This window comes from Sylvia atricapilla, chromosome 1, assembly GCF_009819655.1.
Source record: "Sylvia atricapilla isolate bSylAtr1 chromosome 1, bSylAtr1.pri, whole genome shotgun sequence".
NCBI classification, from domain to species: domain Eukaryota; kingdom Metazoa; phylum Chordata; class Aves; order Passeriformes; family Sylviidae; genus Sylvia; species Sylvia atricapilla.
The window spans coordinates 19,744,316-19,768,190 of record NC_089140.1 but is presented as its reverse complement, the minus strand read 5'-3'; the positions used below and the strand labels follow the sequence as shown (position 1 = coordinate 19,768,190).

The following is a 23,875-nucleotide window of genomic DNA, read 5'->3' as shown; positions in this document are numbered from 1 at the left end:
CAGTTCCTGCCCAGGTCTAATGCACTGCCCTTTAATACTTTTATCTTTTTTGAATCTGTTAGTAATTACCACTTTTAAGCTCTGTTGGTTTGTAAAATCATGATCATGTTCTGTGACATCTGCAAAGGTTTTAATGAGGTCCGTTATCATTCCCTCAGCTGGAATGAAGTGAGTGGTCTGACTGCTTTTAATCAATGTCTGTTCAAAGGAAAAGCGCTGGTGTAAACCACCTCCTGTGTTTGTTAGTTACTAAAGCCTCTCCAAAATTTATTTTGATTTGTGGTTACATTTGACCTCTGATTGCTTTAAAACATCAGGCTGAAAGCTGTTTTCCAAATGTTTCCGACTTTCTTTTTCATCCACAAAAATTGAGCACATTGCAAAACACTTGATTACAAAGTCTAAACAGAGAAATTATTTTTCATAGTGTAATATAACATTTCTGGTGTACATTTACTTATATTTATTACTTTGTTGCAGATCTTTCAGCAAAATCTTAGTTCTTCTATCATCTGTAAAATATGTGGATGCCATTTTTACTGTGAATGTTTTTAATCAGATGTTACTCAGTCAATTTTATTGCTTGGCAATTTGTCTGTAATTTATTTCCCCACTTTTATATAACAAACTATTACATATGAGCTTACAGTAGTTTTATAGAGAGTTTCTTTTTATAACTTGCCACCCTAGAAATGTATTCCTACGCAGCCCCAGAAAAGGTTTATATCAGATATAATCGAGATTAAGCAGGTTCTTCTAACTCATCCGTATTCTGAATTCTTTTTTCTTGCCACTTTTATCATGCATACCTACTCTGCAATGAATTCTAGCAGTTAAAAATTGGATTTTCTCATAAACTTTTTATTCATAAACAATCAAACATAAAACCAAGGTTCTTTATATTTTAAACTACCCACTCTAAAGTAATTTCCACATTGATCACCTTCACCAGCCCATTCCTTAAAAAGCATATGAAATCCTGTGATCCAAAAAATCGGTGCATTCTGTGACACCAAAACAAGAAAAAGCTGTATCATAATTTCATAATATATGAGGCTGCCTATTTTAGTACCTTTATACTGACCAAGATAGATATTTAGATTTGGCACTATTACTAATCACTGTTTCTGCAAATAGTGAAAAGTACTTTTCAGACTTTCTTAATGACAGGATCTGATTGCATGCCTAATCTATCTATTTTGTAGGTTTAATCTTTCATTATAATGAAAATAACTTTTTAAATTTAATATATAAATATCTCATATATAAATATATATATATATAAAATATACAAATATACTCCATTGTGCTTCAGCATCATCAACTGGTGAAGCACAATGACTCAAAGTGTAAAGATTATCAGGAAAGTAATCATATGAAATGTTTAAAACATATATACACCATCCATCACAATCGTGTCAATGAGAAAGTATTCCTATCACTTCTCAAGTCACAGTAAGATTGGGAGAGAAGGGCATCCATCCAGCTTTAGTCATCTAACTTAGCCACACCTGTCGTGAGAGAAAGGATGCTGGCTCCCTCAAGGGATGGAGCATCTTAACTGAGTTTCTGTTCTGCCCTGCCTGATGGAGAAGTCCCTCCTCCATTACCAGCAGAGACAGGGGAAACAGCAGAGGCCAATCCCTTCAATATGCTGAGTGCTGTTCTAAGGCTAGCAGCTCACTTTTGCAGGAACAACCCTAATAGCTGAAGTTCATAGATCACTATTTTTTCAGGTGAAGTCTGCTCTGCAATTACACTGGAATTAACTAGAAGTTAGTTACATTTTCTTCCCATGCCCAAGAAACCTCTCGTTAAAAAACCTATTATCCAAAACTAAAGGAAGTGGGGGAGGTCTCAACAAATATTCCACTAAAATTCAGCAATCTTAGTTCTTTCAAATTTAGCATTGCACAAATCCTGCTACTGAAACTGGAGGTGAAGTTCCTTACTTTGTATGAATACACAAACTTCAGTATATAGTTTATGTGTGCTGATTAATGTTTACAAAATTTCTATATTCTGCAAAAAAGAAAATGCTTTTACTAGCACTGAGTTAAAGATTTCAACACATTCTTACAATAAAAGATTAATCCCTTTTGTTCCAGGTAATTATTTTCACCATATTTAGACTAGAAGGACTACAGTATGAACTTTCATGACTCTAAATAGGAAATCTCACCTACTACTGATGAAACAAAATTACTTTAAATCTTCTTTTGACATGTTGTATTTAATGGCAAGGAATGACCAACAGAAGTAGTAAACTAGAATTCCATTTTCCTATCCTGCTAGGAAAGGCCTCGCAGCAATGCTAGGATGTACTAGTCAACCTTGACAGGACAGAAGAAACATCTGGTTTTTATTCAAGAGCAGTAGAAAACATAAAGTATCAAAATATTTATGGAAAATATAAGTAAACAACCAGGCTATTGAGAAAGGGAATTGTATAGATGGTTTTGATGGCGAGCAAATACAAAAAGCACTTCTGACATTAAAGACAAATGATAAAAGAACTATTGCTCTTTTTAATCAAACCAAATAGTTATGTGTGAAAAGACAGATGTTTTTCAGATAATGCATTATAAAACTGGAATTTGATGAGAAGAAAACACCACACACAGAGGTCAGTTTCTGTTTTTCCATTGTCCTTAGCTCCCCTAATTTTAGTGCTATTGTCAGTTCCAGCAGGACTGAGAATACTGTTCGAACTGGAACTGAAGCAGAATTTTCAAATACATCTAACATCTTTAAGTAATTTAGATTATTTAAAATTTGAGCAATGTACTAAGGCAGTTTTCATTAGCATGCTTCCCCAGTTTCAAGTTTCAATTTTAGCTGCTGACGCTTTCTAACCAATAAAGAGTTAATATCCTTAGTTGTTTGAAAGGTGATTTGCAACATTTCAGATGGTATTATGCATTGTTTTCTGTCTTTTGATATATTAATCATAACTGTAGCCCCATCTGTTACAAATGTTTGATTTTAAAATTGTCACTTGTCAGCCAGTCCAATAGGCTATTTCAGAACCAATACAGTTTATGCATGGGAAGTTTGATGTTGAAACAATATTTATTTACATTCCCAGAGTGAGATGGTTTAATATATTCATGCTGCTATAAAAGACATGCTACAAAGCCTAATCGTATTTTGTGTATATACTATGTGTACAGAGAATCTTGCTTGTATTAAAATAAAAGAGAAATGAGGTTCTAAGTATCAACTTATAAAACAGTTATTTGTAAAATGTTGTAGTGTTTTGAGAAGCACTATTTAAGGAAACTAATTATTGGTAGACCTCCACAGAGGAGAAGGGTAGGAACTACCCTTTCCAAAATTCATTGTAATAGTTCCCGTGTATTTTATTTATGTTTGCATTTCGCAAAGTAGCTTCCGTCCCCTTCCTACGCTTCCTGCACCAGATGGGGGGGAAGCCAGAGCAGACAGCAGTGAGAGTGAACATAGTTGTCATTCAGGCAGTGACCTGCTGTAAGTACAAAAGCAGAGGGAGCCTTACAAATGATACCAACCCTTCCCCCAACCATGACTTTCCTGCTGCAACCTGTGGCTCTTTCCCATCAGAACAGCTGGCAGATTTTAGTGCTGCCATAGCAACCCTGCCGTCAGCCCGTTGGCTTGGTAACATTGCAGCAGGAAGAAAGGCACTGCACGTCTCAACTGTTCTTAGACTCACTGAGGTCTTTTTTCAGGTTGCATTCCCAAATCCTTATTTACTGTTCGATTTAATAAATTTTGCAATGAAAAATCCTATACAGTCCTTATTTGCCAATGAAATCAGATCATCTTCTCTGCAATCTTGTAAAGAATTAATATCCATTCCTTGCAATGTCGCAGCAGATGGATCAAACCTCTGCAGCAACTTCAGCTGATCAGGTGATAGTCCAGCTCCCTTCATGCCTTCTCCTCCAATGTGAGGTTCCTGTTCAAGTAACAAAGAAAAGCAAATTACTGCACCTCTGAAGTTCTTAAATGCCTTAAATGTATTCTGCTGAGGATATGCAGAGCTACAATTAACATGGACAAGCTATGCTTTTTATCATTCACACCACAAGATTCAGAAGTAATGTGGCTTCTCTTCTTGCCTTCATCTGGCCAATATTGTACAAACATTTATACAAGATATATATATACAAGTATTTCGAGGAGGTGGTGATGCCCCTCTTCCGCTTCATCTCAGTAGTTTAGAGCACTTGTTGAGGATAAGTACCCAGGTCTAAAATGATTCAGCACTCCAAGGGCTGAGACATCCCAAGAACGCTGTTACCACCAGTCACAAGGGTTTAGGTTGCTACTTCTAAATGATGCAGCACTTCTGTATACTGACTTTACAGCTGTGAGTTAAGTCAAAAACAGTGAGTCCTTAGCTCATTACCAGTATTATCAGTAACAGCAGTAGAATCCCAGAGACAGAGAGCCTGGAAAAGATCCTGGAGATAATCAAGTCCAGCCCATGAGCTAACACCACTTCATCAACTGTACCACGGCACCAATCACAACCCAGTCTTCCCTTAAGCATGCACAGGGACTGTGACTCCACCTCCCTGAGCAGCCCATTCCACTGCTCAATCGCCCTTTCTGTGAAGAACTGCCTTCTAATGGCCACCCTAAAATACTGGGATTCTTCACAGTAAAAACTTTAACTGGAGAGACTAAAAGCCCCAGTCCAGAATATTTTACTGCCTGAAGAGGCATCATTTTGGCAGATGATGCAGCAGAAAACTTTGAATTTTCTGGTCATGTAATAAGACTAACAGACAAATGGGACTACTATTACATCTGCATGTCTGTGAGGCAGAGAAAAAAAAAATAAAAAAAATCAATGTTCAAGAGATGACACTTGGCTTCAAAATCTTGGAAAGGAGAAGAACTTTAAATCCCAGCCCTTTTCTCAATATTTCTTGTGAATAGCCTTGACTGCTTCTTATTTAATACCCTAATTCATGGAAAAAAATAATTCTTAGCTGGATCGTTCTTTCAATGCATTCAGTAAGGAGATGGAACAAAGTGTGCAAAAGCTGGCACTGCAATATCAAAAATAGATCTCCTTTGTCAATCTAGTCTAATGTAATCCATAATGCAGCCTACAGCAGAGCATTTTTTCAACCATCACACTTTGCTAGCACATGAGCTCACCCAGGCAGCACATGATGTGAGTTAGCTGCTTAACCATGTACTGCATGCTGGAGAGCTGGGCAGCCATGGGGTTTCAGACTGATTCCTCCTTCCCCTCAGCAGGATTTCAATGCTTTCCAGGTAAAAGACAAACAGAGGTGTCTACTGCAAACTGAGAGAAAAGTAACATACAAAGGGAGGTAATGGTAGTGTAATAGAAGGAGGGAAAGGTAAAAGCCTAGGGAAAACAGTACTCCACAGGTTCAAATAACTTGCTTAAAGGCAGACCAGTGTCCTTTACATTTTCATTTTTCCCTCCAGTTAAGTTACCGCATTTAAGCTGATCTATGGTCTCTCCTGTGTAAACTCCTCCGAGGAAGTCTGCACAAAGGAGCAGCTGCCATGTGGTAACCTCCACCTACAAGAACAATGCCTATGGCACCATCTCCTGATTTTCCCTTGCCCACATTACCCAATGTGCTTCCAGGATCTGTTGCCAAACTGAGGAAGTGGGAAACAGTGGACTGGATAAAAAAGGAGGCATCCACTGAGACTAAAGAAATAAAATATGGGAAATAAATACATAAAGGAACAGGAGATAAGTAGACCCTAGACTCCTGTTTCATGTCCACTGGAAAAGGGCACCTTAGTTTACACTAGTAGGGAACTGGTTATAAGGTATTATAAATTATGTGTGGGTAAACAGTGTCATCTCATTAAAAATTTTCTATACATAAAAGATTAATTTTTACAGATATGGCATTTGTGTGTGAAAAACAGTGCTTTATTCAAGACTGATGTTACTAGTTAGACAAAGTCTATATAGCAAGAATAATCTTGCATTTGAGTTAAAAAGGGTTGTGTTTTGCTTTGTCATTCTACCAAGAAGAATTTTGTATGCTGTTAGGTTAAATGTATAAAATCTCAGTTGAAAAGTCTGGAACTGAAAAATTCTTAGTGAATGGATGGTGAGAATCCAGACAGAACACACACAATAGAAAGCTTAGATGAAGAGCTTCAGTTCTGTTAAATCGTTACCAGCCATCATATTAATTTCTCATTCTACAGCTACTGTATATATATATATTTTTTTTTATTTCAGTTAAACACATACCTAAGCTTCTTAAGACAGGTACCAGTCATCACAGAATGTATAAGCTAAACAGGTGCCAGAGTCAGACTTTTCCTCCAAGCCATGATGATAAACTCAGCTCATCTCATCATCAAAGAGGAAGTGGGACATGTGTGGTCTGATGATAAACCTCCCTGAAGTACTATTATAGGTTACAGATGTTTCTGAATTGTATGAACTGTAGCTAGTATAGACAGAGAAATTCTAGTATCTCCCTAGATATTACCTTCTGCCAGACATTTTAATGGTGACTGACTCAAAAAAAGACAAGGTACATTCTTGGGACACTTAGCCTGAAATAATTTCTTTCCCTTGTTCCTTTTAAATAAATCAAAAATAGCTCCAATACATATAACATCCTCCTCTGAAACACGAATTTATTTTCATTTATGTCCCATACTTTATATGCAAGTCTTCATTACTTCAGTGGAATTAAAAAAAAAAAAAAACAAAAAAAACCAAACATCTCTCCTGTAAATGTTCAAAAGAAGAGAGTAAAATAGTAAAATGTATGCATTAAAGAAATTGCAAGAGAGATTTTAACCTGTCTGACCTATCTTTCATCCCTGTTGTGTTTTAAAAGACTGTGCAAAAAAACCCCACAGTACCCAGTGGGAAACTACTTAATGATGCCTCAATTAAGCACAAAAATATACTTAAAAGAAGCCTCAGAAATCCTTCTGTTGCTTCTATCCACAGAAGTTAAAATTTTCCATGTGAAAAAAAGATTTATGGATAGTAACTATACCATGTAACTTCACAGTTATAAAATAAACTCACTAGATTGTGTGAAGTACCCTGAAAATATAGTATTACCTGTGGATGAAGCTGGAGGCATGGAAAAGTTTTCAGGGCCCAAGCAACTTGCTCCTCATTTTCAGAAAGTGTAATTGTACATGTACTATATACTAAAACACCCCCTGGCTTCAGCAGCTTCACTGCCTGCAGGGAGAAATAAACAATACTTCAGCTTATTTTTACATTTAAAACTTTCATATTAAGCAACATTAACTAACAATCTATGTACCTAGAACATTAAAAATGAACACTTAATTAACCTCAAATTATTAAGATACTAATTCCTCTCAAGGAATACAGCAAAAGATAACATGGATGAGAAAGGCATTATAGCTCATGCAGTTTATTAATGTCATTGAGATGACTCACCTTGTAAGATTTGTTATTTGTACAGCTCTGCATATCCCAGACAGATAAGATCTGTTTTCACCACATGCTGCCAACCATAGATACACAATACTTATGTCAGTTATATTAGATGTCAACTGTTTCCAGGTATTTGGCATGGAAGCTGTATCTATGCTGCTTTTCAAGCTGTCATTCACTTTGAATATGTATCATTCAGATTTTGACAAGTTTCATCTTATCCTTCAGCATCAGCCCAAGCACACTCCTTAGCATGTTCCTAAGTCACCTGCTCTGTGACTTATACCCTTGAGATCATTATAATGCGAAACTGATGAAACTGAGGGAATTAAAAAACACAAAGCTTTTTATTTACTATGGATTACATACACCTTTCCCATGCTCCAATGAACTGGCTTCACTTAGCAACAGATCTGGTGGACCTGAGAGGTTTAACAGGACCCTAATAGCTCCTGGCTGCTGAAAAAGTAAAGACAATGAGGTCCCATTTGTTTGGTAAGTTTTACACTGCAGAAGAATTTGTGTTCAGTTTAGCTTATGTAGTGAATGTTTAACACATACCACAGTGAAAAGCTTGCGCTGTAGGGGCTGATATGAGGTCACTTCCTTTAAAGATGAGGAATAAGCCATGTTTGGTCTCTGTCCCATCCCACTACATGGAGCATCAAGAAGAATTCGATCAAATGACTCTGGTAAGAATGGAGGTCCTTCTGTAAAAAGTAGTTAATAATGTAAAATGTGCCTGTTTCCTTCCTTGAGACTTCCCTGTAGGTAAGGAGGAGCTGTTACTCCCTCCTTGACATGAAACATTTATGTGCTATAGGCAGTGTCTGCAAAACTAGTCTCAGCTAGAATCAAGTCTCAGCATTGCTGGTGGTAGCTTTCATCTCCCAGAAAACTAAACTTAACTACTAAAAAAGGCTGAAGTTCTGTGAGCTCAAAAATGATCCCTCTAGGCAATTTTTAAAACCTAATTTAGTAATTTGAAAGTAAAATGTAAAAGTAATCAAAAAAGTTGAAATATGATTGGTCAGAGGAGCCACAGCTCAAAAGTGTGCAAACCTTTACTGAGACAATCCTGTAGCTAATCACTGAGACTGTCTTAAAAAAATTGGACCGTCTATATAATAACTATTTCTTGTGATGCATGCATAGCTATAAAAAATAAAGCACTTCATAATAACATGAACTACTGCAAGTTCTAATGTGTGAGACATGCTGCCTCCACGGCAGAACAATTCAGCAAAGAAGGACTGTGAAGAGAAGAACCATTTCCAACTCTTACCTGGATGACAATATGTATTTTCTATATGCAGAGCCTTTAGTCTATTCCCAAAGAAGTTTCTATCAACAGGCCAGAAGTTTCTGTCTCCTCAGTGCTAGGCAGATTGGCTCAGAATCACCAGGTACACTATACTGCCAAACCTGTACTATCACACTACTGCTACCTAGCTTGTTCCTGCACTACTAAATGAGTCTATCTGGTTTATCTACCTCTGATCCATTACCAGAATGTTCAAAATATGTCATGTGTTACTTGCAGGGATGTACAGAAAAGCCTTCATTATCTCTCAGTATTACAGATTGCTTTTGTTCACCTCTGTAATTGCTACTTGCCACCTACAATATTTGGTATTCATAAGAAGACTAAAGAAAGTACCTTTGTTCCTCCAAAGCAGGAATAACTGCAATGCATAGGGACAAAAGAGGTGAATTATGTAATCTGATTCCTACTTAGGCTAACCAGTGACTGAGATAAAACAGACTGAGAAAGAACAGCATACTTTTCACAACAAACTAAAAATAATCAAGGCAGCAGATACCATTTAAATCATTCCATCATGGGAACACAACCAATATCATAACTGCATCACTTCAGAAAAGCAAATGAAATTTACTTAAAATAATACACTGTGCTTGTATATAACTTTTCCCTGAACAGCTGAACAAACATCAATGAAGCCTGCAGCACTCCTGGGAGTTAGGTATTAATAACCCCATTTTACTGATGAGGATTATGAGGCAGAAAAGCGCAGCAAGTCTGCAAATTTTTTTTTTCTCAGACTAGCTCAGACAATTCCCAGTATGGGGTTAAATGTGATCATGAAAGAAGCTCTAAGGCTTCTTCAGTCTTTGATATTATCTGGGAAAGGAATGCATTTCCTTTGAGAATATTAGGTTGTGACTAGGACAGATAATTTTGGTATTTGCTAGGACTAGGACAGACTTTGGTATTTGCTTCATAGAGAAGCTGATAATCACAAAAGAGCAGAAAATAAAAGTGCGTTCACAGTGCTGAAGCAACTTAGTTATCTGCCAAGATTTCAAGGACTTGTAAACCTGTCACAGGTTTAATACTGTTTTTTCAAAACATTACTGTTTTCTTCTAAAAGCTACCACGACCCACATTGTTTATTTTACCTTGTTTATCCTCTCTCTTCTCAACTGAAAGGGCCTTTGTTCCATCATAGCAAAAAGCCTTAATGCAGTTCAACTGTAGCAATTCAGCATTCTGCTTGATTTTCTTGACCTTGTTAGCTATCTTGTCCATGGCTATTACTTCACCCTGAAAAAATCCCAAAGTTTTCATCAAAAGCACAGGGATTAAATGGATGTTTCCAATTTCCTTTCCCCAACCTTGGGCAGTGTAATAAATAAAGCAGAGTCTTCCCTACAGAATCATTTTATTCTTCAATCCACACTCCTGTAGACCTTGTTCACACGTGGTTTAGTCTGCAGCTGTGCACATTCCAACTGCTTGGCACTGTCACTCTAACGGATGCTGTAATATCTGACTTCTAGCAAGTGGTTTTGTTGTTTGTTTCTTTTTGTTTGTTTTGAACTGCTTAACTGGGCACTCAGATAAAAATTTAATCATTTGAAAAATTGCAGAAGCCTCAAATACATTGTAAAATAGGTCAACAGGTTTTAAATCTGTATGGAAAGAGTAGGAAATATGATCACACTGCAGCTCAGTGCTGAGGAGATGGGGCCCACAGCTATGTCTCTGACTTGCTGATACTCAAAACATACTGGAATACTTGCAGTACTTGCCACTCAAATTACTTGGGGAAATAGTGTAAATACTGGAACAAATTTAGAGGTGAGGGAGATCACTATTAGACATGATTCCTTTTATGTAAGAATAAGATTTCTTTCTTCCTCCCCTAAAACAAATCAAGAAAGATACACACCACTACCTGTTGCAGGAAATCTGTGAACATGAAGGCAAGTAAACAGTAGCATCAGTAAAATCAGTAAAATCCAGAACAGAACAACCCAATAACCAAAAACTTGTACTAGACTTGCTAGTCTAATATGCTGAGAAAACAACTTATTTCTGTAAGCTCTCTAGAGGCTTATAGAAGGGTAACGTGACTACGATAGTTTAAGAAATAAAAAAATCAGTAAAGATAAGCTGTTATCTGTATGTCATGTCAGGCAATATGCAGACCTAGGACTGAGAGGTAAGAGTAGGTTTAGGTTGTGCCAATGGTGTCCAGTCTGCACCTACTGTGAGTCAAATCACCTCCCACAGCTGCACTTAAAGAACTACGTGCTTGTCCCCCAACACCATTCAACCTATTTCACATGTACACTAAGGCCTGACTGTGCTTCAAAGTTTTGCCTGTTTCAAGAACAGCGGATTTGCTGCACATCTCTGCATGCTGCAGAGGTAAAGAGATGATAGAATCGTAGAATGGTTTGGGCTGGAAGGGATCTTCAAGATCATCTATTCCAACCCACCTGCCATGGACAGGGACACCTTCCACTAGACCAGGCTGTTCAGAGCCCCATCCCAGCTGGCCATGAACACTGCCAGGGATGGGGCATTCACAGCTTCTCTGTTCTCTTCTTTGGAGAAAAAGACAAGCTGCAAGACACCTCGTTCTCCATTTGGCCCATGCCAGCCACTGCCAGAACCACTACTTAAGTCATCTGGAAAAAACAGTGGTCTGTATCTGGAATGCAGATAATAATAAATTCTCAAGCTTTAACTATTCCTGATTCTTATTTAAGAGCTCTTAACATCACAGAGTAATTTTACATCTTGGTTATATAATTTAAAACCAATACAGTAATGTTTACAATTATATCACAAAAAACTAAGGCTGATTTAAAATATTCTGAAATGTTAATGGTTTAATATGCTGTGAAAAATTTGTATGGAAAATTTGTGAATGGAACTTAAAATCCAAAAATAAGTGGTTTTTTCCATATCTTTATCTTCCATCTCTCAAATTAAAATTATATTCTCAGAAAATTAAAATCAAGTGAGATAAATATTCAACATCTGTATTCTTAATCCTTACCACTTCAGCTGCAGGTAAGCACAATCAAAATATGTAAAGTGACTAAGGAAAAAGCAGTTGTGCAAAGTTACACAAAATGTAGATACACAGATGGAAAAAAGTATAGATGTAAATGAATCCATGACATAAATATATGACTTGCAGATTTCCTTTATTTATCACATTGGAATTCTTTACTGGAAGCTTTATATATGTTTATAATAAATGTGTAATGACTGTCAAATGCATTTTTAATGCCTTCTGCCATACTGAGGGAAGAAAACACTTCCACAGACAAATCAACATGGAACTGAACAGGTGCCTTCCCTCAGTATATTCATACCATTACAGGCTGTGCCTTCCCATTTATGCAAAGGCAACTGTCAAAAGTACTGCATAATGTAACTACAAGACTTCTAAACAATCTGATATATTCTAATAACCTGGTTTCAACAAAAATAAGAAAGACTTACAAAATTTAAGAGGAAATATCACGTGTTTTTCCCCTCTGCTAGAGAAGAGTAACTTGCATTTCTTGTATTTCACTGAGCACACATTTTAACATATGGAAAGTTGTGATCCTATACCTACATTCTTGTTTTATTACATCCTCCTTTTGTCTTTCTATGTATTATTTTGTTGTTTCTTTTCATTTTTATCACTTTCACATGAGATAGTTTCGGATTTCTGACGTTCTACCATACAATGACAAATCCAGTCTAAAAATCCAACCTAAAATCCCATCTCTACACAGAATTGATAATTTTTACTGAGAAAAATCCTAATTGGATTAGGGATTTTGTAGAGAGCTGTGTGTTTCTTTGGCACACAGTAGTAAGACCCAATTTTATTTTATGCATCTCAGTTTCATGAATCTAGCATATTCTTGCATAACTACGCTCTGCATGTTAAAAATTCTGTGATTAAAAATAATTCAGTAACATTTTAAAAAGTGAAATTAAACATATTTCAACCATCAATTTGTAGCAAATAAGGTTTTAAGGGTGATGGTGAATACTTGATAAAGACTGTCTGTTGCCCATTTCAGTAACTCTTATGTGTAGCAAAATACATTGGTAAGTAAAACGTCAAAATATTAATTGCTGTAAATTATCTGTGCATTCTAGCAGTTAAGTGAAAAGAGCTGTACAAATGAGCAGCAGTCAGATTTTCTTCCTTAGAAAATGCCATATTACTTCTCTTACCTGGTCATGCATTAATGTTGCAAGATGAGTTGTTTTTCCTCCAGGTGCAGCACACATATCCAAAATTTTCTCTCCTGGTTGAGGGTTTAAAATATGGCTCACAACTACAGAAGGTAAATTCTATCATAAAAACAAACATGGGAGAATTCAAACTTTGTACCCAGCATCAACACCTTTATTAAGGAATGGCAAATGCATTTTAAAAAAATAATTCATTGAGCAGTGAAGATACCTATGCTATCGCTGTCAGTTCTTCAACAGAAAATGAAATATTTGTATTATATATAATGGACAGTTTACATCAGAAGTCTCCATATCCAGTGGCTCATTTTTTATTTTATTTAAAGCTATGTGTGAGTAGCTGTGACTGAAGTTTTATGAGCTCACGACTGAGGAGACTACTAGTGCTAAAAGTCCAAATAAAATAAGCTCATACTGGCCACAGCAGGGCAGTTCTGTTTATTACATCTGTTTTATATTAACCTGTTTATTGGAACATTTACTGTATTAACATATTGGTGCAGCCAAAGAACAGCAAGATCAAAACACAAAAGTCTAATCTTGCTGGATTAAAGAAGCTAAACTGTGTTATTAGTTGTATAAACACAACAGTTGCACTGAAGAGAAATAACGTGCAATAATTATGCACAATACTGCACCTTAGACAATTTGGAAATATTTCCTTCTTAGTTCAACACAAAGGTATGAAAACCTTTTAAAGTTGTCTTTATTACTTAAGTAACAGCTTCAAGTGAACCTAATAATTGGAGATTTTCCTGATTATCTACAGGACATACCTTGAAAGGGGCTCATATTCCAGAGTTCACAGCCAGATTCCAAAAAACTGATAGTTCTATGCAGAGTATCTGTGCAAGCGGAATTTCTACATTTTTAAGTGACTATCTCTTATGTTGCTTTGAAATCCCTAATCATATCTCAGACACAGTATGATGAAACTACCTACATGTAGATACTGACTCCATTTTAAATGGTCTCTGTTCCTCACATCCAAAGATTGAATTAGGTGCTACAATGCACAAGGAATGTAGAAACCATGAATGTGCGCTAAAAGAATATTCATTATTCTGTAAATAGTACAGACTGTTCATTTTGGAACAAACATACCTGTAAAAACAAATGATTAGGGAGCACATTGTCAAATGAAGGACTAAGGTAGACTGGCTCTATCATTCTTACACCCAGCCCCCTGAAAAACATGAAAACAAAATTCAAAAAATTCAAACACTCAGTTTCATACATTTTAACAGTAGTCAATTAAAATCATTTTGCTTACAAATAGCAACTTGAGACAACAAACATAAAAAAATGAAAGAACAACCAAGAAAAATATTTCTATGACTTTTTAGTATGATTTCAAAATTATTATTCAAAATTACATCATTAAGTTGAGTAAATCATGGCAAAACTGCATTAATTATAAACTGGAACCATCTGTAAAATCACATTAAGCAAATTTCTGGTTCTGTATGCAGGATAAACCAAGATGTAATCCAAGCCTTGATACTGTAAAGAAATGCCTAAAACCAGACCTAAATACCTTAGGTTCAACCCAAAACTGCTTTTGGCTAGCCATGTGTATTATGCACTAGAGCACTGGCATGTGGTTTCTTACTTATGTTTTTCTCCACTTCCTAAATTCCTGAGATTTCAGTCAAATTACCATAGAAATCCTGTATGAAAACCTTTGCAGGAACATCGATTTCCCTGCAAAGATACAGTTTGAAATTACAAGTCATCGAAAAGTTTAAATATGGATCAAATTCTGATGCAGACTTAATTGTTAAACCAGTGTACCAGGAAATGGGTAACAATAAAAAGAAAAAGCAACACTGAGTCTGCAAACAAAGGATTATTAAAGAGAATGAGTATTATTTTGCATATGTACTGGACAGTGCAACAAGAAGGAAGGCTATGAGAAAGCAAACTTGCTGGCACCAGATTCAGTGTTACATAATGCTGTTCCATGTCACCAACTCAGCAGGTACATCCTACTTCTACTATATTTATGCTCTCATAAATCAGAAATTCTTTAGAAATATACTTTTTCATTAGAACTTTTGTCGTTTGTTCTCAGGAAGTAAAGTCTTGGTCATTAATTTGACACCCGTAGTCTTTTACATTACTTTTTATATATGTTTTAGGTGACACGAGAGGAATAAAACACATGCTTCATCAAAAAAACAGAAAAGCAAGTAATCTTTAAATAAGTGACTACTTTGGCAAATGTTAGTAATTTTTTTAAGATATCTGACCTTATGTTCTATCCTTTGTCCCACCAAAACAAAAAGGCCCTACAGATATTTTTAAAAGGTGGAGAAATTGTCAAGGCCGCACTTCTGTTCCATCCCAAGGTGAAGCAATACAACACAATTTACCAAAATGCAATTTTGCCAGAGCGAGAACATTTGTCAGTTCTGTTTGATATTACTGAACTGAATAAACATAAATTATTAAGATTCCCACTTATTTCCTCCTCCCTCTCAAGTAAACTGGTATCTGGATCTCACTATGAAACTAATGGCTTCCCAAAAAATACTGGAAATCCCAACACACAAAGCCATGTTGTGACTTCATACAGGGTACAAAACAATTCAAAGTGTTCCTCCCATCTTCTTCCTTCCCTTTGCAAATTTTTATATGTAGATTGCAATTACTATGGACTTACTTCAGTGGGCCAGTCGAACTGAAGATTTCACTGCGACTGAGTTCTGAAACCCCATTTCCAAGAAAAACTTTGACTCCATCGAATTCTTTGGCTCCTCTTTTGCATTTCCCTTCAATATCTGAATACACTGAAACCAGATCTCCAGCTTTCACAACTGTACAAAGAAAAACAGAAAGCTTGAAATCATTATGACACTTAGCAAACATTAGTGACCAAGTAACTCAGATCTTCAGTAGACTACTTACTTCAACTCTTCTATCATACCAAACTTCTAACTTTCTAAATGTCATCAAAAGAAGATTAAGTGAAATACAGCTTTAAAGTTTCACACGGAGAATGACAGCTACCAAACGACTGGAGATACTGAGACACCAAGCTGCAAGTCAGGCCCTGTGTCTTGTTTTCTAAGAGGCAGCACTGCATTAAAATTTATTTATTTTATCACAGCAGAGTCTACAGTAAGTTGTCAGCACACTCCAGGATCCAGTCTCCCATGTGTGCTCCAAGCACACAAGTACATGGAACAACACTGCTCACCCTTACTGAACAAAGACAGGAGTGTTAAATGTATCTAATGACCTCCCAATAGCTACCTAGGACATAGCTATAGTTGCTTTTTTTCTAACTATTTATTGCTTTCACGTAAGTGATTATATATTCTTGCTCTGGTCTGGCTCTTTTTAAGGGAACTGCTGTTCTCAATAATTCTCTGAGAGAGTTTTATATCTCCAATTAAAATCCACCAGATCAGTAAAGTATTTAAATATACACCAAACTCTAGAAGTGTAATCCTACAGACTTAACAAACTTTCTGAGTTAGAAAAACAAAGATAAAAAAAGGGATGGTTTAGGTGATTTTACAGAATAGTGAACAAGCACCATGTGTTCACTGGCTGAAAAATATGCTTAAAGTAAAGGCCTCTTCTGATAGCAATTAAAAAAAAATCCAAAATTGCATTTCTGAAGTAACTGACAGGATGGAGGAGCAAGAAGATATAACAAGACAAATGGCAGTTCAGCTTCCTGAGAATTCTTGGAATTGTACTAGAGAATCCTTTTTTCCATTTTCAAGCGGCCTTCATCTTATGCCCAAATGCCCTGAAATTCTTAAATTATAAGATTTGTTGGGTAGCCACTGAAAATATATTTTTTACACTGCTTCTTTTACACCACTACACAACATGGCACAAAACATTATTTGATTGCTCAGTATTAATGTCTGCTTAAACTTCACTGAACAAAAACCTGCAGCAATTTAACTCTTCCATCAAGCATATGTGTCAATGTCTTTTGCAGTATTCAAACATATTTTATTTCACTCTCTGCTGACAATCATCCTTTCAAAATAACTAGTCCTGCACAGAGTTCTTAAGCTTTCTCTAGATTATACCAGCATTCCATAAACTTAAAGGTTAGAGTTTGATTAGTTAAGTTGATCTCAAAGCCCCCTGATCATTAGTTTACCCTCATTTGGATTGCAAGTTGAGTTATTAAATATGTGTTCTTGCTCAACAAGTTTTTTCTCTAGTTAGACCATCTGTGCTTAATACAGCCTTATTATATTTGGCATCAAGTGGGTAGCATGCCCTTTTATTTTATTTTCTTATCTGCAATTCCCCTGAAGTGTTCCATAAGTTTTATGGTATCTTTATTTTCTCTAAATTGGTATTACTTGCATAATTACGTGCAGCAATTATGATAAATCACTAGCTGACTCAAAGAAGGATTTGAATATTTATGGGGCTGTCTAAATAAGCAGCTTCAACAACTGCTATGCCAATATACTTATTTCATTATCAAGCCCTAGACTGACAAACATTCCTGTTCAGTGAATTGGACTTAAGCACATGCTTAGAACTTCTTGAAGGTTTTTTCCTGAAAGGAAATGAAGTGACTTGATACATGCTTTTCTGACTCGTTTTGTTTAATAATAAGAATCAAGATGATCACTAGATTTCATCACAATAGAATAATAAGGTGAATCATCCAAAATTATACTGGTTTTACATAAAGTTAATTTGACATTTAAATAACAAAAATAGGTTGCTGAACAAAAAGCATGCATATGTAGATTTTTTATCTTGTCTAACAGACATTGATGCATTATTTCCATTTATAAGAATCTGACATAAAAACTGAAGATTCTTTTCATCAATGAAAAAAAGATTTTTACTACATCTCTCTTACATAAACAATATCAAATGAATCACTAATAGATTAGAAAAAGGACAATCTGGGGTTTTTTAGATTTGTAGCTTAAAATGGAACACAGTCTCAAAGGTGGCTTTGTGACTGAGTAAAGAAAGAACAAACCTGCATCTATTAAATAATCAAGATACACCTATTCACCATGCAGATGTGGTATTCCATTTATCTTTTTAAACAAGACTGCAAAGCAGCCAACTTTTTTAAGTTTATTCAACTTAACATCAATATTAAAAGTTACAGTATTCAGTAGTTAAAAAAAAAACTCTTAAGAGAACAGGTTTTACTTTGAAAATTCTCTTTTAAAGTATTTTCAAATGAAAACCAGGAAATTGAAATCCTTGAGAACTAACACTTCAGCTATGAATTATATGGAAAAAGGAATTTAAAACAGGCCAGGTCAGTGAGAAATAATTACACATAACTTACTACAAGTAAAATGAAAAATAGTGAAAATATTTTTAAAAATCCAGAAAAACTTCAAAAAGTGTCATTACCATAAACCACAACTGTAAAATTAATTTCAGCTAAGAAGAGAAAACAATTTAGTGACACTATTCATTTATCTGTTATCCAAGGGTGATACTTTCTCTGCCATCTTTACAACTTAATTGGCTGTATTAAGAGAACTCTTACATCTTGAGGTGGATACAATTCCAGGCACGTAAACATGTGCTCCTCGAAGTACTGCATATCCACACTGGGCTCCAACTATGACTTCAGATGCATATTGCTTTAAATCTCGCCTAGAAATACAACACGTAGTTGAAGAAAAAAGAAAAGTATCATGAAAAAAGCGCCACATAACCCGTAAGTAAACTCTAGTTCATAAATACGAATGTTGTCGGATATAGCAGAGAAAAAGTAGTTAACTGTAATTTATTACATTTTAAATATTTATTTTAATCCTAGAGAAAACAAAAAAGAGAGTCAAGAAGAAAACAAATCTTCAAAATAATGCAGATTCTGGCACATCCTGTCACTATAATGAACTTGACACAGGAATACAAAAAAATTACACTGGGATGGAGAAACAGTCCTCTATACCTTCCTGTGCCAGATGATTGTGAATTGATTTTTTGTATTTAACAACTGCCGAGTAACTCCTGATTCCCCCTGATTTCCTCCACTGGAAGAAAACCATGCCTGTACATAGCTATAGTTCTATATTCCACTGCAAAAGTTTAATTCCTCCATCTGCCACCTACCTGGCTTTCCAGAGAGGATGCATACATGTCACTTTTTCCCTATAAAACATTAGTTTTATAAATAAGGAGAGAACTCTGTTTTCTTGCATTTTTAAGGACTAAAACTCTGACCTGGTTAGTTTATACACTGTCCACTAGGTCATGATAGAAATCAAGTTGTGCCTCAGTTATACTGAATTAGTTATCATACTGTTTAACAAGAAATCTGTGAGAAAATTTAGTTACATAGCATTTTAAGGCTAAAGATTGAAAATTTCAAACCTGGGTCCAATGACAGGAATTAATAAAATGTCCTGAAGTTTTGGGTGCTCAAGAACTGGAACACATAGTCCTTTAAATTGCTGTTTCATAAAAAAAATATAATTAGTAAGCACTACTAATAAACCTAATATTTAAATACTTACATTAAACTGAAAACCGTTTTTCCATTCATAACTTATACATGTAGAGCACCAACCACAAGGGCAGTGAAAACAGTTAAAAGCAGCTGGGATAGTGTGCAAGGGGACATTATATAAGAAAAGTACTGGCACAAAAGACTAAACATTTAATAAATTCAGAAATAACAAGACCACAAAGAGGTTGAATGAGAACTGACTTCAGGGAGTGGGAGAGTGTTCTGACACTCATAACCCTATCACTGGTTTTTGCTTTCTTCTGGAAGAAAGCTGAGTTGTTGTCAGAACACAGAACACACAGTGACACCAACTTACAAGTTTGGGTGTGTTCTGCACTAACTCTTAGATGTTATTAGTTATAAGCCACTGTTTAACTCTAATCCTGTATTGATTGTCTTACTTAACAGCCCAGGCTAGCAACACTTCATTTTTCTCATCAGCCCAGGTTTGGGTACTGATAGCTGAGTTCTCAGTAAAAAAAACCCAAACAAAACCATTTTATACAGGTTCCTGGATTTAAACCAAACGATGTCTTCTCATCTGAGCCTTCTAAAATATAACCTTAAAGCATGTAAAACCATACATCAGTTTGCATCTAATGAGTATTTTCTCTTAAAAAAGGAAACAATCCATGATCATATATATGTTCAAAAGTGTTATGTGGTTTCCTTTCCTAACATGAAATCACGCTTCAAAATGCAAGAAGTTTGTGAAAAGCTGGTCTTGAGTCACTTTTCAGCAAAGCCTTTTCCCTTGAAGCAAAATATAACCCTGCAATACCCATTTCCAGATTTCTACAATCAAGCTAAAATTAGCAAAGCTCATTACCATCCCAGTCAGCAGAACACTGTCAACTGCCTCTGCATCACAGAACTGTCTTGGCTCCTGTCATGCAAAAGCTCCCTGTACACCCACTAGCATTAATAATTTACTTAAAGAACCAGATCTTTTTAGACAGAGTGAAGATCTAGGACACAATTTCAAAATAATACATTTCTTAAACATAATGGTTTATGTATTATCAGAAAAATAAATGTTTAATTAAGGTAAGTAAAAATCCAGAAAATTATATAAATATTAAAAACAGGTTTAAAGAAAGAAAATACAGTGGCTTCTCTTTCCAAAACATACCAATTTTCTCACTTTCCTTAACAGTTTCTCCAATGAAATATACAGGCATTCCCCTTTAGTCTTAAATAAAAGTGTTCTAAGCATGATGAAAACAGCACACTGAGCTACTCTTTTTATCTGTCATCTTTCCTTATAGATTTATGACACCTTTACCTTAATTACCACAGCAGTACCTCAAATCCTATCAAGGGTTTGGATCAGCCATATGAAAAAGAGTTGGATGTCTTTTCCCCTTGTTATTGCCTTTCTTGGAGGGATGAGATGAGGGATACTGGTACACAATGAATTTTCATTTAATGTTTAATGCTGACAGGAAATCAGTGTAATTGTATAATGTTAATACCACTGGATGCATTGAGGTAAGGTATAGTTTCCAGTAATGAAAAGGTCTTATGTTCAGATGAAAGATGAAATACCCTGCTGTTTTTGCTGTAGCAAAGAAATTGCACAAACCTTCTGGATCTCTTCAAAAAGCAATTTTTTCACATGCTTCACTGAGGCCAAGTGAGTATTTACTCTTACAGATGTAAAAGCTGGTGGATGAGATAGATGACTTAACAGAGATTGGTATTTATTCTCTGCCTCCTGTGTACCTAAAGCAGTGATAAGCTGAAAGAGTGAAAGAAGACATTTTATATTAAGAGATTCACATAGAAGCCTCTCGCTCAATGCAAAAGAACCCCACTGAATAAACACTCCATAGAAATTGAGGGAGGTGGTTGTATAGTGTACAATAGTGGCAAGTGTCTGTGTCTCAAAGCCTAATTCCACTGAAGGCTCCATAAATTTCTTGAAAAAAACTTACTGGAAAAAGAGATGTATCAGCAAAATCACTGCAAACAGTTTGCATCAAGAATCAAAGCAACTGCTAGTGAGCTCTCTGCTATTGTACATAGACCACCCCTGAGGAAATGGAAGAGTAAATTCAAATCTATGAATCAGCAGCTTTCATACTGATAAGAATGTATATAAAAATTATACCTGGCATTAGGAATTAATAGATTGTCTGTAGTATTCTATACTGGGGTAAGAGAGTATTTCTTGTCAGTATTATATGGTTAATATGTGCTTAATTATCTATGATCCACTCCTCAGTGGAATCCAAAACTGAATTTTCTGATTCACACCGAATTTCATTTAAATATTCGTATACTACTTTGAGCCAATGGGCATGAATACTCATTTTCTATTTTAAATATAAAAATATTTTATGTTAAATGCATTTAATGTGAAGACGATGTTTTATTGTTAAGGTATTAAAGTTACACAAAAATTTATTATTTTTTGATAGCTAGGGCTAACTATGTCACATACCTCATTATTTCTGAACACTTTGGTGAGATACTCTTCAACTTCATACTGGAAAACAATTTTAGGGAAAAAGGACATCTTCCTTTAGTTCTTAAAATCTGCTGGCAAGGAACTGAAATAAAAAAGATTTTTTTTTTTTTTTGTGATTCTTATCATACTCTGTAAGTTTATAAATGTACCATAAGATGTACCCACAAACTAAGCTGTTGGTTCTGATTCTTCATATTTTAATAATCCAATTTTATTGCACTAAAATTTCCAAACATTGCTCAGGATATGACTGTAACACTACTCTTAATTACAGAAATTCTCCTGATCCTTAAAATAAGTCTTCAAGATATCTGGTGAAAAAATACATGGAATAAAGGTACAGGAAATTTAAAGATGATGCTTTAATTCCTCTTGAAAAGCCCAGCTATAAATTCCTATTTTAGCTCAGTCCTGACAGAGATTTTATTATTTACCATTTTTCTCTGTAGGTAATAAAATACAGTTATCTTCCAAAATGGTATCTGCCCACCCCTCTATTATCTGTATTTTGAAAAATTATATACACTTCAGTCTGAAATGAGACTATCTAAAAACTTAAATTTGCTTACAACAACTTAAATGGCAGGCAAGAAGGAACATCACTCAAGGTTTACTCCATTCATAAGGAATTTTGACTACTGAAATACATTTTCATTGTACTAAATATATGTAGAGAAGAGAGATCAGAATATTTGGTATTCATTTTGTTTGAATAAGAGGTTATTTGTCACTTTTATCATACAAAACCCCTCAAAAATATCTTTTTCTTTTTAGTATTTCTAATACAATTCAAATCTTAATACTAGAAGAATTTGACCTTATGTAGACTTACTTTTGAGTCGGACAAAGGCAAAGTTTCGTGGGAAGGAGTTTCAAAGACTTATTCACAACACTAGCAGCTACTGAAAGAAAGAAACTGCAAATGAATTAACTTCTTTTTACAGTCTAACAAAATGGCAAGAATTTACCTTGCTATTGCTACGAATAATTATAGTAGTACAATAGTAGTACAATCTAACAGTACTACATCAGTCGATACAACTGAAATCACTGAAGTTCAGTGTTAACATTTCAGAAAATGTGACTTATCATGTGCCTGCTGTCCCAGAATGCCTACACTATACGAGAAAAAAAAGAAACAAAAAACCCACACCAACCACAAAAAGATCCCCATATGGCTCACATTTGGAAAGGTTTTTCTTCAGAAGCATAATAAACTAGCCCTTAAAAAAATCCTACAGTTCTGAATTTTTTAAAGAATTGGAATCCTGAAAATAATTAAGCAGATACTTGAAAATTGGTAGAAATGTGGTATTAATAAGCTCTACGTGTGACTTCAATATTGATATTATGAAAGCAATCTTCCAGGCTGGGAAACACAGCCGAGGGGGGACAGAAGATGCTTTAAGTTCAGATACAGCGGGAAGCCAGGCTGATGAGGGAGACTGCCTAGTGCCCCGCCACGTACAAGAATCAGACTTCAAACGTGCAGCAGGAGGCAGGCTCGTACCTGAGAGGAGTACTTTTTTTTCTCCAGACCTGCTGTGCCGTACACCTTGCCCCAGAAAAAGCATGTGGCGCTTCAGAGTGATTTTCATGCGCCTCTGTGGGGAGCTGCAGCGGGGAACGCGAAGCCGGAGCAGGGCTTTGATCCAGCCACGCACATGAACACTGCGAGCAGTCACACGCAGTCAGCACCAGAGATGCCGAGCAAACCTCCCCGCCAACCCCTTCCCAGCCGAGGAAAACGACAGCCGGGTCACTGTTGTAGGGAGTGGAATATGGGGCTCCCTCCTTTATTCCCTCGCCCGCCCGTTATTGAAAACACCAGGTGAGGGGAGGAACGGGGCAAGCAGCTCTTAGCAGCCGCACCGAGGCCCCGCACCGAGGCCCAGAGGAACCGGGAGGCGGCCGCACCCCAGCGAGACACGCCGCAACCACGGCCGCCTCAGCCCCGACGGACCCCGAGGCACACACAGG

General features: G+C 36.0%; 1 protein-coding gene across 1 annotated transcript; it reads right to left on the bottom strand.

Annotated features, from left to right (window-relative positions):
- Positions 1 to 270: 270 nt before the first annotated feature.
- NSUN6 (NOP2/Sun RNA methyltransferase 6) lies at positions 271 to 23,603 on the bottom strand. Its single transcript, XM_066316547.1, has 11 exons — positions 21,869 to 23,603; positions 21,008 to 21,163; positions 19,287 to 19,366; positions 18,454 to 18,563; positions 15,613 to 15,766; positions 14,052 to 14,133; positions 12,927 to 13,046; positions 9,851 to 9,995; positions 7,991 to 8,139; positions 7,082 to 7,207; positions 271 to 3,940 (listed from the first exon to the last, which is right to left on the bottom strand). The coding sequence occupies exons 1-11, from the start codon at positions 21,941 to 21,943 to the stop codon at positions 3,728 to 3,730; spliced, it is 1,410 nt and encodes a 469-aa protein (XP_066172644.1). The 5' UTR covers positions 21,944 to 23,603; the 3' UTR covers positions 271 to 3,727.
- Positions 23,604 to 23,875: the final 272 nt, after the last annotated feature.

Coding starts and splice junctions, on each gene's coding strand:
- NSUN6 (XM_066316547.1), bottom strand. CDS start 21,943: ATGTCCTTTTTCCCTAAAATTGTTTTCCAGTATGAAGTTGAAGAGTAT. Junction 14,134..15,612: donor AGTTCGACTGGCCCACTGAA/GTAAGTCCATAG, acceptor CATGTTTTTCAG/GGGGCTGGGTGTAAGAATGA. Junction 7,208..7,990: donor AGCGCAAGCTTTTCACTGTG/GTATGTGTTAAA, acceptor TTCTCCCTGCAG/GCAGTGAAGCTGCTGAAGCC.